The following is a 15,627-nucleotide window of genomic DNA, read 5'->3' as shown; positions in this document are numbered from 1 at the left end:
TATATAAGAAGGATTGAAGAGAGAAACAGCTATGCGATTCCCTGGAAATTCTAAAATTATTTTATATAAATAGTATCAAAATAGTAAAATCTGGCCTGCAGCAACTAATATTTCTTCATTTCTAAAAATTTAGACAAACATTGGCTTAAGCAAAGCAAAAACTAAAAGAAACTATCGAAACTAGGAACTCAGTCTGGTCCCTCCGGTGAAAAATCGTCAGCATTATTCAGTGATCTTGTGTCCCTGACTGGATTCGATTTATAGATCTAAATAGCCGATTTCTCTCAAATTAATTAACAGAAAATATTCTTTTCATTTGATTAATCATTAATCAATCAATCATTTATTAATACTGAAAAAAAACAAGCAAAGCAATCACAAACACAAGAAGTTATTTGGTCCAAGAAGCTTTGCTGGTAGTGGGCCCCATATTACAATAATAAAACACTAGACTTTTAAGAAAATACTGAAACACATACAATATTAAAACGCTGGAATAAAACAAGGATAGAGATAAATATATATGGAATTAAAGAGAGAAGAGATACATGTAAATTGGGATAAAATAAAAAAAAGGGAGCAAATTACTGGACTTGAAAATCCCGCCAAGAAACTGCCTTTGTAGAGAAAGATAGAGGGACATTGAAAGGAAGGGAGTTCCATAGTAGAACTTATGGATGAACAGGCCTTCACTAGCAAGTTTTGGACTCTTTGAAGTGAGTACGGAAGAGACTTGCTGGTACTACTCCAGGCAGAGCAGTAAGTTAGCTCTCTAAACATTGAAGACTGGCAGAGTATGAGGGAACGGGTGTGAGTTATACGGGGTTTAAAGAAAGAAAACAGTCAAGATACACACAAAGAAATTTCACCTTCGTAGAATGCGGTATAACATCATTCCCATAAGTCAGGATGATTTTTTCCTGTACGTCACTCATTGGTATTGGGTAGGATAGGGTCTGTAAGGTATCAGCAAATTACAGACAAACAGCAAAACAGGGGGCTCTGCAATTTGAAGAAATGTAAAGCAATCAGCATAAAACATCAAGCAGACGCAGTGGATTAACCCTTGGATGATTACTATAGGCAACTTAGGATTACAAGTTAAAAATTATGATAGGTCTCGCGTGATTAGTCCCCTCTTACACCCCAGGTGTGGGGGCTGCTGAGCTTGCCTGCCTTTGCTGGATAACTTTATTATTTTTGTTTGTAATATGCTATTATGATTTTCTACACCTAGTTAGCCTCCTTTGTATCTCTCCTGCTCATTTGCTCTCTATTGGCTCTCTTTAGATCCTTCAATTAGCTTATTCTGTATCTTATATTAACCTGTTTGTAATAGTGTCACATGGATAATAGACCTTTTCAAAAATATAGATCTTAGTAGATGTTTCAGATAAGAAGATAATATATGAAAAGCTATTTTTGGGATGGGAAAGAGAGGATATTCCTCAGCTGGAATAGCACCAGTTCTGGCCTCTCTCAAACCAGGGACAAATTCCCTATTAGCCCTCAAACCCTACCTCCCAAAATTTGCAGGTAATTTTTAACAAATTTTTCATTTGTCAACAAAAGTTGAATACAATATATCACGAACAACATTAAAATTAATTCAATTCGGAATACGTACCTTTATTTTTAAGGAATGATGATGAAGATATGGAAAAAAAAGTTATGACTCAATTTGCTTATACTTACCACCAACAGCGCCTTCTAGTTTATTTTAATAAAAATCAGGCATTTAACAAATTTCTGCTCCCAGGACAAGTGCCCCCTCGACTCCCTCCTCCTAAAACCGCCTCTGAACTAAAATTTATATGGTGCGTTTTATAATATTTGCTCGTCCTCATATTAGATAACTACTTTGTTGAATAGTGTTTAGGTCAAATGTTTAGTTGAGGTGCTTTCACCGAATTGAAAACGATTCTGCCAAGTGAGGGAACTCGTCAGAATAGGATCGACAGTCCTAACTAGGTCTTGGGAAGGTGTTTTCAGCCCCCTATTTCTGACCCTTTCCTGCTTATAAAAACCTTGATTTACTGAAGTCTCTTGTTTCGTATAATCTTCAAGGCTTAAGTGGATAACAAGCAAATGTAAAACATGGAAAACACACTCTGTCAAATTTTTTTTTTATGTTTTCCAAGAGACAATGTACACGATTTTCCAAGAGACAATGGCTTTATTTTCAATTGTCTGCAATCTTTTATAGTTTGCATACAAGTTACTAGCCCAAAGGGTCCAGAGGTGGCTGGACAATCCTTCCATAAATAATCTTGAATACAAAAACAGAGAAAGATTACGAAACTTCGAAGTCAACTTGGTAAACGATGTTCTTGGACGTTAGATACCATACAACAAACTCATCTACCTTTTTGACAATTTTTATTGTGTTTTAAATGACTTGACTATGTCATAGCTCAGATACCTTTGATTGTCTATAAGATACTAAGCTTTTATTAAACACTAATAAATGTCATTTAATTTATTTTCGTGCAGTAGTATCTCTGTAACTGATAACATTCACCAACAAAAAAAAGTGCTGTACAGCTTATTGGCATAAATGCGGTCTGAGACCACACTGGTTGTACATGATATACGAAAAAAAATAATAAGAATGAAAAAATTAAGAAAAAACAAAATCAACCATATTTTGCCTTTTTCTTATTTTTTTCGTTTTTGTTTTTTTATCACACGTCGTAAAACTCCTCTGAAATGTCTACTCGAAGCAACATTTGCAGCAGAAATGGCTCTTTACAATTAATTCAGCTATATTAAGTTTCTTCTCAGCTTTTTAAATTCAGCCAGTATCAATTCTATGCATAGACAAGACTGATTTATCCACGGACAGTATAAACATATAAACAATAAAATACAAAGACTGGTATCCACAGAACGCAGTCCGCTATTGTCTGAAGAATTGGGAGATTACTCTCAAACAATTTGTTGTAAAGAACCGTAAATAAGGAGTGACTCGGCTCAATAGTAACCAAAACTATACAAAACATAATTTTGATAACAATAGGTACATCAAAGGAATCAGCTCATTATACTGATTCCGTATATATAAGACTTATCTAGTTTAGTTGTGCTCATCAAAAGGAGGGAGTCAGAGAAAATTTGCCCGATTTTCAAAAAAGGGCAAACACCCCCTAAAAGTTAAGGAGTCTTAATGAAAATCGCACCATCACATTCAGCGTAATAGAAAACCCTGTGGTAGAAGCTTCAAGTTCCTATGCACAAAAATGGGGAATTTTGCATTTTTTGTCACAAGAAGTATCACGGGTTTATGTTTATTTTTGTTTGCATGTTTATTTTTTTATTCTTTTTCCAGGGGTGATCTTATCTAATTAATGGTCCTAGAAGATCAAAAGAAGGCGCATCCGAACGGAAATTAAAAGTTATAGTGCCTTTTTTTAAGTGACCAAAAAGAATGAAGGGCAACAAGCCCCTCTCTCATCCCATTTTTTCCATAAACTAGTCTGATCAAAATTTTGAGATAATCATTTTGTTAAGTATAGTTGAAAGGTCCAATAAATATACCTTCCGTGGGGAGATACATTTCCATGGGTGAACTATCAAGGGCAAATTATGCTGTGAGGGGATTTGACAGAATTCCTATACGATTTTTTTTTATTTGTTTTACTTTTTCTTTGCCAACACAGTTTTGCATGTGGAGATTGTTCCAACGTAATTGTCCGGGGGCTATTTTCAGCATGTTTGGATTTCTGGGAAAAATTTCCATGGAAGGGAGGATTTCCGGAGTGATCGGGAAAACGATTAGAAATTATTTTTGTTTTTTCAAATGAAAGTATGCTAAGGAGAATTTTCAGGCTGACTTATCTAGAAGAAATTTAGCCGGGGAGGGGGAGGGCAATTTTCAGCGAGTATAAAACTGTCGGGGGGTATCTTGCGTGGGAGCAAATTTTCACGGTGGATTTTTCTGTGAGGGAAGGGTATTTTTCATGGTGGGTGAGCCAGATTTTCTGGTATTATTTGAAAAACGATCAGAAATTAAATAAAAAAAAATCAACTGAAAAAAAGCAGCAAAATTAAAGCACAAAACGAACAGAAAGCATTCGTATATGAAGGGCTTGGCCCTCTCGTCACTTCCTCGCTCTTTACGCTAAAGATTGACTGTTTGTTCCAATTTTTTAGAACGGCTCCTGAAACACAGGGGCCTTTTTATTAGAATGGGAATTGTTTTTTAATGCTAAAAGCTTTAACGGAAAGAGCAAGGCATTCAGGAGAGGGGCAACCCTTCATATACGGAATAGTTTCTGTTCGTTCTGAGTCTTAATGTTACTCCTTACTTTCGGCTGAAAAAAACTTGTTTTTTATTCAATTATTCACCGAAGATAAAATAAAATCACTTCCTCCTGGTCATAGACTTAGACTTGACTTTATTAAAAAAGAAACGATATACATAAATCTTATACAAGGTTATGAACAAGGTTAATGTTATGAATAAGGTTATGAACTAACCTTCTAGTTTGGTCAGTAGCAAATTTTCAAACCTATTTCCGACAATAAATTCTGTTGAAATTGATAAGAATATAACAAAAGAAAATAAGTAATTTAGGCTGATTGATTAAAAAAAAATATGACATATCCGTACCACATAAATTGCTTCTATATTTCACTTAATGCATGCAGAGAATCCTGTCATGGCGTAGAGGGCTCTCGGCCTTCAAATTTTTGTGGAATTGTTCCTTCAATTTTGTAAGTTGGTTGTCAGAGCCATAATGTGCTATATATCCTAAAAACCAGCAGGTTAATGTGGATCTGAAATATTTTGACTGATATAGCTTGGCTACACAGGTCAGAAGTTGCGGAAATTTGTTCCTCCATGTGATATAGGTGGGGGCTATCACTCTTCTTTGGGATAGCAGGGATTGAATGAATCAAAAATTAAGAATTTCAAAATGTAAAGGTTTTACCGTGCACATGCTGTTGATAGCTAATAGACACCAGTGCTTAAACAGCTGACTATAAATTAGATAAAAGAAAAATAAATAAACATCACCAGCTGATTTTCCTTTGAAATTGAAAAAGGAGAATCAGCTCAATTTAACGCTGATTCTTCTGTTAAATAGTTGATAATTTTCTCTTCTAGACTTGACTAAAAATATTCCTTATATTTCAGGGAAATCTCAAAATTATGAATTTACTAATTAGTCAGAATTATGACCCTATTGACTTGGAACTGGCAGACAGTGAAGGAAGAACTCCGATCCACCGGGCAGCCTACCGTGGATCAACTGAGTGCATAAAGTTACTTGCATCAACTGGTGCTGACTTGTCGCGCAGAACAAAAAGCAAAAATTCAGCTATTAAGCTTATACTGTCCCTCCCAGATGGACCTCAGTGTTTTAAAGAAATGATGGATGATTCAGTACAGTGTAATGATGTGACCCCGAGTGAAAGAAATTTCAGAATAAAGTATAACTATAATCTGTTGCTTAGTAAAGGGAGGAGGAATCAGATGGTTAATTTAGATGAAGTCTTGGAATTACCAGAGAAAAAAGTAGAGGAAGTACTAGAACACCCTCTAGTTGAAAGTTTTTTAGCAATTAAATGGCAAAAAGTGAGGCATTTATACCTTTTAGGGTTTTTAGCCTATATTTTCCTTGTTTTAGGGGTAACGATCATTGTGGTTTTTGGGTTTTGTCGACTTGAAGTTGGCCAAACGTTAAGTGAATTCAAGGAATTTATTCTATTGCAGCGAATCCTCCTTGCGTTTCTTTTATTAGTTGTTTTTCAAGAATTTTTGCAAATGCTCGCTTTAAGAGATAAGTTCTTTCGAGAGATTGAAAGTGTTTTGAAAATTGTTGTTCTTGTAACCTCCTGCATTATTTTAGTTGTTCAAACTAAGTATGATTGGCTACTTCACGTAGCAGCTGCTTCAGTCTTTTCTGGGTGGGTGGAGCTGATGATGCTGGTCGGTCGTTTGCCAACTTTAGGTGTGTATACTCTAATGTTTAGCTCTGTAGCAAAAAATATTACCAAATTTTTGGCTGCATTTTCATTTTTATTGATTGGATTTGGACTTACATTTCATATATTATTCACAGAAAACGCGTATAATGACGTTTTTGTTTCACTACTGCGTACATTTAGCATGATGACCGGAGATAGCGAATTTGAAAACCATTTCTACCCGGAAGACTCCAGTCCCCCACCCCCTGGGTCTAGTCACTTAGTGTATGGCTTGTTTTTGATTTTGGTGTCCATTGTGCTCATGAATCTTTTGATTGGTTTAGCTGTAAGTGATATTCAAGGTTTAGTGAAAGTTGGTCGTTTAAAGCGCTTACGAAAACAGGGACGATATTTAATTTATTTAGAAAATGCTATCTATAGTCGAGTTTTTGACGTTTTCTTTCCAAAGTGCTTATGGAATGGTTTTATATCAGGGTTAAAAATTGATGAAGAATTTAATTATTATCCATCCGGAGGAAAACGGTCAACATCCGCCCTGCCCTCCCATATTTTGGAAAATTCGATAAATCTTTTTAAGAAAAAGGGATGCTCCTACTCTCCGAGCATCAGAGAAGCTGTTGAACTTACTAAAGATTGTAGAGAAAGAATTATTTATTTATCTCGAAATTCAGGCTGTAATTGCGACTGTGAGAGAGGAATTAAAAACGATCTCGAATTACTTCGTAAAGAAGTTTTGCAAATATCTTCTTCGTTGAAACTACTTTTAGACGAAAAAAGCAATTCAACACAAGCTTGAATTTATCTACAATGAACCCAGGGTACATTACCCCAAAAATGGGGTTTCTTGGGGTACATTACCCCAAAAATCAAAAGATTGTCAACGAACAGTTGAGACACCAAGGGACAAGCGTTATCCTCAGGGAATATCATGAATGCCAATAAATTGGAGCATGCTTAATTTCTTTCTCAAAACGATACTTTATTGGAAAGATCCCTTAACTGTCCCGCAGACACATTTCTGCTGACGCTGTAGTTGTTTGACTTCTTAAGTAAAAGAAATTAGGCGAACGTAAAATAAGCTAAAGGAAAATGAAAAAAACTTACATTTACCAGTAAGCCCAAAATTTCCAGTTTAAGGCCTTAGAGGGCTTAGACCATAAAAAATTATGGAAGTTGAAAAGTAGTATATGCTTCAAAATTTTATTTGGGGTTGTTATATTGTTCTCCACGGCATGCAATGAATGGGTAGATTACCACGAATAATGATGGTAAAATATTCGTATCTATAGTCAACTAGGAGTTTCGATGTACATTATTGGTCTAACTAAATCTGGAAATTTTTAGAGAGTTAGAGTTGCATATCTAGTAAAAAAAATTTGAAGATTCCTCGGAATAGATAAGGATCTTATTTAGTTTTTTGTCAAAATTTGTATCTTATTTTAGTTCTATGATTGTAATCCAGACCGCCCAAGGAACATTACGATATCTCAGGGAATTCAAAAGACGAATGTGTTATATCTTTTGTCAAAATTACATGTGTTATATCAACTTTTTCATAAAGTTGTAGTTTTGCCAAAAATTATATTCTGTTTTACTATTATGTTTTGTTAATTACAAAAGGGCATAACGTAAAACTTATCTTTTAAATGAGCCCTCTCTGTATGTTGTTGCAGTGCCCCACTAGTAGTAAAGAACAATGAAAAATAAAAAAAATAGACACATCACTGCTTCCCATGCAAAAAAAGCCATTTTCTTGTAGCTCAAAAATAGAACGGTAATTCTTCCAAATGGGGTTTTCGGTTATGTTGATTCTAATGGGTGTAGTTTTCGTTCAGGTCTGACACAATTTTTGTAGGTCTTCAGGCTATTTTTTTGAAATTCCCATAAATATTGTTTCGCAGCAAATTTTTACCAATAAGATTATTAGAAAAAAACAGTTTCCACCACACGAATCAGCTTCAAATAACAATTCTTCCTTACTTGACAGTTTTGTTTTTTTCTCAGCACGCCTTTTAGATTTTCGGTTCCTGTGCGTTAGAGTTTGCTCTTCGCTTGGTTAAGGTGGATGCCGCAACTACGATGAAATGAAATAGGTAAATTTAAAACAGTGTTATCCAGATTCAACAAATTTAATATCGAGCTTTTCCAGCAGTTAATATTACATTATTCTTGAAATTAACTCTCGGATCGAAGAATCAGGCTCTTTACTACCCCACTTCAAATGCTAACACCAATTGGAAGAAACTCTGTATATTCAGAGAAAATAATTTTTTACAAATAATAATAATAATTATTATTTTATTTTACAATATATTTTAATATATTGTAAATTAATATAATAATTGATATAAATAACGATAATGATATATTGAAAATAGTAATTTTACAAGAAATAGTGTTTTTGAGCGGAAGTTTTTTTTTCTCTTTGGGCTGTTGACCATTTGGTGAGAAATTGCTTTTCTGAAAACCTTTCTCTGATATTCTAAGAAAAAAAGTATTAGAGCCAGACCTACTTATCTTGAAAACACCAAAGAAAGTATGTCGAACAAGCATTTGTTTACCTGGATCTTTAATTTAAATTCAGTATAATTGTTATCTGTCACACCGATATGTAAACAGCCCTAGTTTATGTGTAATTAATAATCCTATGCCTGTTTTATGTATTACATCATTTTGGTGCTTGAACTCTAATTATTATTTTGCTTCTGATCCCCCAATTCATAATAGACATTATTTAGTGTGGTCTAAAAATTTGTTTGGTTATACAACCCATCGTGTGGCTGTTGTCTATTGACAATTAATGAGGTGTTGCCTATTAACTTTGGTGCATAGTCAGTTTTATTTTGCGTAAGGCCAAAATGTCTTAGAAATGTTTCGTGTTGAATCTCCAACGAAAAGTAATATGCCATCATTATCAGTCACGTATAAATGTTTGAGATTAGTGTCCATTCTCCACCCCTGAGATCTCCAGATTCACGCTGATTAAATTCTTAAATACACCTAAGCATACTTAACACATAATACCCTACTCAATACATATTATGATTTATTCCATAATTTGTTCTATTTCTGTATAAATCCGTCTATTCCGGTCTTGTTGTCTTGTTGTGAAACCTTCCACCCAATAAAAGTGCTGCGTCTATGTTTATACAAATTGATTAACTTCAGTTGTTTCCTATATTTAGAGCAGCAAAACACTGAATTGACCCTTACCTTGGTTCCATCATAAAGCAATTCTGTAAAAGCAAGGATTAATTAAAAGGACGAAATTGTTCTGGTCAATGGACAGTAAATAATTTTAAAAACTCAGTTTGATATACCTACATACTAGATATGTACTACACACTAGATATGTGCCGTATAGATACTAAATACACTTGCTGATTAAATACTTCAACGCACTTAGGCATACTGCATACATATTATCTCTCAAACATCTTGTGATTTGTTCATGATATTTAAAATTTTCCATACATCCTTTTTTCTGATCTCATTGAAATTATCAACTTCTCCCCCTGCCATGCAAATAAAAGTCCTATGTATATGTGTGACCAAATCGATTAACTCAGTTGTTTTCAAGATTTTAGCATCAAAGAATTGGGTAGTCTTTTTAATTTAGTTTGTTCACTAGGTATTTCCGTAAAAGCAAGGATTAATTAAAATGACTAATATTCAGGTCATTGGATGCAAAATATTTCTTTCAATTGGACATGCATACATACTACTTAATAGATTGTATATATACCTCCTTATTAAATACTTTGATATACATACTGCATGCATATTATTCATGTTCTTCATTCGTGTAAATATTATTCATTCGTGTAAAAGCACGAATATTTGCTTGGTCGTATCACTCCTGTGTAAAAGCCTGACAAAGCTGGGAGGGTAATGGTAAAAATTGCCCTGGACCCTAAATGTCTTTTACAAAAAAAAATGTTTATGCAACGACTTTAATTAAAACCCAGTGAATTCTTTTTTCACCTTTATGCCTGTCTTCTGAAAGATGGAAAATGTGAGCATATCCCACCGACGCATGAACCCAGAGGTTTTGGGCCCAGTCTTTTCAAACTTCTTGATTTGGTCGTAATATCCCTTGCTATATTCAAGCACTTCGAGAAAAATCCTTTGGACCGATCTCAGCGACTCTGCCTGTAAACAAATGACAAACTGCAAACTGCCTGCAAACAAATGAGTGATTTTCAACTCGTTTTGTATTTGTTATCTTTAGAAATTAAAGACTGGTTCACTGCTCGTTAATTTTTTGTGTTATTACTTGAATGTATTACTATTTGTATATTGTTTTTCATATTTATTTGTGATTAAATTATTGTAACAGTTTTGACATTAGAATTGGAAACATTATGTAGAACGTTTACTTGGGGACACTATTTACTGTACACATTTATCTACACATTCATGCTGTACATTCTGTCTTCGACAACTTTATGAACTTAAAGCTAGAATAATGATGCTTCAAAAGGTTGAAAACCAGTGTAAAGACAAGAACAAATGATCCTTCAATATTTATTTATATTCCGTTCTGATTAAACACCGTGTACTCTATTTTAAATGATTTTAGAATTAATCTTTTTGGAGAATTTTTTATTTGCAAGGGCAATATTCCACGATGGGTGAGGGGGTATAATTTCAGGCCTCATTTGCAAAAACTGTCGAAAATCAAATATCAAAGCATTTTTTTAATTTTCAACGGAGTTGGAATTGTCTTGAGGGCTTTTGTGGGGAAGGGGGGAAAGTTTGAGCTAGGGATGTTCTCTACCGTTGAGTATTTTGTGAGAGCTATTTTTCAGGGGAGGGGGAAGATTTTCTGAGAAAAATTTTACGAAGCGATAGTATGAAGCCTTATAATAGTTTATATTGCATGTCCCTATTCAGCAATTATAATCTCTTTTTTCTTGTCACTTCTTTTTCCTGTCTTTTTTTTCTATAGGAGTCTCTAGCTCTCCCTGTATTGCGTGCCTTTCCGACCGCATTTTCACGGGGCTACTCGTCACATGATGTACCTAAACCTTGTTTCTAAAACTGTTCTTCGTTTTTTCAGGGCCGATACATCCCTTTTTTCTTCTAGCTATGTGGCATACTGCGGCATTGTAAAGGGTATTCTTCATGGCATATTCTCAAAGTAAAATTTTATACGTAATTTTTCTTGTATGTATTGGGATTACACACAGAATTTTTCCCTTGGTTTGAGAACTTAGACCCCATGCAAACACAAATGATTTCTGAACTTTTAAGCCATTAATATGAGACCCATTTAGAATTTTCTAGACACTTGTTTGTTTTTTGAGAATAAAAGAATAAAACATTCTTACAACCTGACTTATCTTTCTAAAATAGGATGCTATTAACTGTCATTTCTAAGAGTTCAATATTTAAGTATCATATTACCGCTATCTCGACGGTCGTCTAGTTTAAACACGTGCGACCTAATGCTAAAATTTTCTTCCAGAATAATGAATAGAACTCTGATGTATTGAACTCATAGATGTTTCACTTGCCACGATTTAAACTTAAACTAAGTGCGCCAGTGGTATAGTATTCTCTTATTTCGAAAACAATCTTCTACAGGGGTCACAGGAATTAGCAGGTTTGAGGCCGACTGGGGTTGAAAACAAACATTTATATCATAGAAAGCACATTGTAGTACCAAGATTACATGCGTAGAATTTACACCAGTGGCCTGTTTCTAAGACATTTTAGGACTAATGTATAAAAAAATAGACGCTTCCTGATGAAAATGTTTCCGAATAAGATTTATATGGAAAATTCATAGCCTAGGAAGATAGAAAAGTTCCTACGGCATTGAATTGGAGTATAGGGGGCTTACGACTTATAAAAAACTTTCTAAAATATCAATTTACGCCAAACCTCGCTATTGTTAGATTTTATAAGAATTTTGTACATCACACTCGCAATAAATCTGTTTTCGTTTAAATTTTGCCTTCGACCTTCAGTAAAGCTAGGTTACGGGTTAAAACAAAATATTTGTTTCTGAAAAAGAACATTTAAGCTCCAAAGTGACATGCGTTAAACGCTCGGCGGGGACGTGGATACACCTAGAATAGGGTTTTGCCTATGAAGCAAGACTATTCAAAATTTTCCAAGTTATCTTGTTATACCAAATCTCCTTGTTGTTAGATTTTATAAGAAATTTTAACATTATGCTTGCAATAAATCTGTTTTCCTATTTATTTTTTCTTAGACCTTTGACAAATTAAGGGTAAGGGTAAAAAATACTTATTCTATAAAAAAACACATTTTAGTGCCAGGGTGATATGCATTAGACCCTCGGACGACGGGGGGATATATTTAGACTAGGTTTTTACCTATGAATTAGGACTATACAAACTTTCCAAGTTATCATTTTACACCATATCTTGTTTAGTCAGATTTTATAAGATTTTTTTACTTTATATATGTAATAAATCTATTTTTTCCTATTAACTTCGTCTTAGGCCTTCAATAAAGCTCGGTTAAGGGTAAAAAACACACTTATTTCTTAAAGAGTCCATTTTGGTGCCACGGTGATATGCGTTAGATGCTCGGAGGGGAGCGGGAATATACCTTGATTAGGGTTATACCTATAAACTAGGATTATTCAAACTTTTCAAGTTATCAATTTGCACCGATATTGTTAGATTTTATAAGAATTTTTTAACGTTGTACTTGCATTAAATCTGTTTTTTCTATTAATTTTGCAATAGATCATCGATAAATCTAAGCTAAGGGTTAAAAAAATACTTGCTTCTTAAAAAACGTATTTTAGTGCCAGGGTGACATGCGCTAGACCCTCAGAGGGGGGTATATCTAGACCAGAGTCTTACCTATGAACCAGGACTATTCAAAACTTTCCAAGCTATCAATTTACATAAAGTCTCGTTATATCCAGATTTTATAAGAAAATTTACGATATTAGTAGTGATACCCATCAGCTTTTAAGCGGAAAAATAGCCACTACTCCTTTCTTCCTTTAATGATTTAAGATGACGAAGAAGCTTCAATGGGGATTCCCTAAGAGCAATACGCAGATGCATGTTCCTTAATAAGGAATTCTTTCTAAGAGATGCATGTGTTAATTACGTAAAAGAAAGGATTTTTCAAGAAATGCATGCGTTAACTACCCAATAGAGAGTGTTTCAAAACCTTCAGGGTCTCCATCAAATCAGGATTTCTTTGGTTGTTAGGTCATGGTTCCTTTGATTCTTTAAAAAACCTTCTTAAAACCGCCAAATCAGGATTTCTTTGGTTGTTACATCACAGGGTTTGTTTACTTTTGAATCTTCAATACGTAATCATTAAAATATCTAAACCCAATGCTATCGAACATCTCACTGATTCAATACTTAACTTAACCTGTCTAAGTCACGTTAGAAAATTTATAACACTGTAACAAACAGGTCCACATCAAATTTAGCCAATTTCTAGTGATCAATTTTCTCTCCCGCATGTCAACTATTCCAGCCACAGGAAACACGCGATTCATAGACCTTTCAAAACGTTTCCATTAGAAAGTATTCTCCGAATAATAAGATAAGGAAGCTTTCTTGGTTAAGCTGTCTAGAGCACAACTCCATTGCAGAGACCTCTTTGGAATAATAAAGCTTAAAAAATTATTTGGAATATAAAAATTCCCTGGGGAAAAAATCTTGAAGAAAATGTCTCCACAAAAAAAAATGTATAGAAAATTTTTTTTTAGGTTTCAACATTAAAAAAAAACACCTTGAAATAAAAACAAATTCCTGAAGAAATTTTTTTAGAGCATTATGTAACACCCAAGTGTGCGTCATCATTACGTAAAACCCCACATGCGTGCCCCCCTCACTTACAAGTGGGTATTCTCCGCTTAACTGGCAAGGCCAGTTAAGGGGGCCTGACAAGGCCTGACCTGTAACAATTCACGCAGCAATGCCTCACGCTTACTACAAATAAACAACCTCTTATTACGTAACATATAGGGAGACTATTATTAAGTGAAATCCCACGTGTACCCAGTCTTCAGCTATAAACGAGGATTCCCCACGGGCCTCTGAAGTCTAGCATGTGACGTGAGAATACTTCATTCTCAGTTAAAACCGGGATTCCCCACTTGACTGAGGGGGGCCAAATATGCTATCAGGACCCTGTTGGAATTGGTTGCAGGGATCCCGTTGGGATTGACTGCTAGGACCCCCCATAGGAATTGGATGCTAGGGCCCCGTGGGAATTGTTAAATATTATGGAACATCCCACATGTACATCTTCATTACAGAACACCCCACGTGCGGATCCCCCTCAGTTACAAGCAAAGGTTCCCCATAGAGGCTGAAGAAACAAGTCATGGGAGAATGCACCATCTTTAACACAGATAAACATTCCCTATTACATAACAACCAAAGAAATCTCGAAGAAAAACGACTTGAAGTATTTTTTTTTTAAAAACGTCTTGAAATGTCTTCAAACGTCTTCAAAAAAATCTTGAAGGAAAATGTCTTAAGAAACATCTTGAAGAACGTATTGAAGAATATACGCCCAATTACACAACGCATACGTTTGCACCTTGATTTCGTGGGACCCCCTGAAGGTTTTTTCCTGGCCCTCATAGGTTTTCAATCAATAAAATAAAAATTATTATGTAATGTCTACGTTTGCATCTTGATTCAGCGTGGCCTGGAGCTCTAAAAACTCATATACTTAATAACCAAAGAGATCGTGATTTGGCGGGGGGCTGAAGGTTTTTCTTAGTCCTTTTGGCTTTTTAAGCAATCAAAGAAAATACACTCTTTGCTATGTAACAAACGCATGAGTCTTTTAGAAAGCATTCCCTATTGCCTAACAAGAGTCTGCGTCTCGAAGAAAATTAATAATACCTGTGTCTTGAAGTGTCTTGAAACGTCTTGAAAAACGCCTTGATGAAAAATCTGTAAAAAAATGTCTTGAAGTTTCTTTAAGAATGTCTCGAAGAGAACATTCCCTATTATGTAACAGGCACCTGCATCTTGAGTATCGACCCCTCAACTGTTACAAATCCTATTACGTAACATCCAAAGAAATCATTTACGCACTTAAAAAAACCTTATTACGTAACAAACAAGTGCATTTTGAAGAAAATTAATTATACATATTTCTTGAAGAAGCTTCTAAAAAAGTGTCCGGATCGGGATTTGAAGATATCACCTTTCTATTTAAATCCAGTTAGGCTATACTACTAATTAAATTTAAAAAAAACTAGTTTTTTTAACTGAAAGTAAGGAGCGACATTAAAACTTAAAACGAACAGAAATTACTCCGTATATGAAATGGGTTATCCCCTCCACAATCCCTCGCTCTTTACGCTAAAGCTTTTAATTGTTTTAAAAAGTAGAATTGTGGCAAAGAGTCAAACTTCAGCGTAAAGAGCGAGGGATTGCGGAGGGGACAACCCATGTTATATACGGATTAATTTCTGTTTGTTTTAAGTTTTAATGTCGCTCCTTACTTTCCATTAAAAAAACTAGTTTTTTTTATTTAATTTCTGACCGTTTTTGAGTAAATGTATGTTTGATTTTGGCTATCCGCACATAAATTCTTAAAATGAAATGTGTATATTAATTATTTTTTTGGCTAAATGGCTTTCTCTTAGTTTTGATCAGACGATTTTGAGAAATAAGGGGTGGGGAAGGAGGCCTATTTACCCTCCAATTTTTCGGTTACTTA

The 15,627-nt window shown here is 34.6% G+C and overlaps 1 protein-coding gene across 4 annotated transcripts in view; it reads left to right on the top strand.

Annotated features, from left to right (window-relative positions):
• LOC136038073 (transient receptor potential channel pyrexia-like) overlaps nucleotides 1-11,262 on the top strand; it is a 53,453-nt gene extending 42,191 nt beyond the window's left edge. For all 4 annotated transcript variants that reach the window (XM_065721060.1, XM_065721062.1, XM_065721061.1 and 1 more), the window contains one exon: nucleotides 5,141-11,262. In XM_065721060.1, the coding sequence (XP_065577132.1) occupies nucleotides 5,141-6,730 (1,590 nt within the window). In that variant the 3' untranslated portion in view covers nucleotides 6,731-11,262. The remainder of the gene's footprint in view (nucleotides 1-5,140) is intronic.
• Nucleotides 11,263-15,627: the final 4,365 nt, after the last annotated feature.

This window comes from Artemia franciscana, chromosome 17, assembly GCF_032884065.1.
Source record: "Artemia franciscana chromosome 17, ASM3288406v1, whole genome shotgun sequence".
Lineage (NCBI taxonomy): Eukaryota > Metazoa > Arthropoda > Branchiopoda > Anostraca > Artemiidae > Artemia > Artemia franciscana.
The sequence above is the reverse complement of the archived record's forward strand: the minus strand, read 5'-3'. Positions and strand labels throughout refer to the sequence as shown.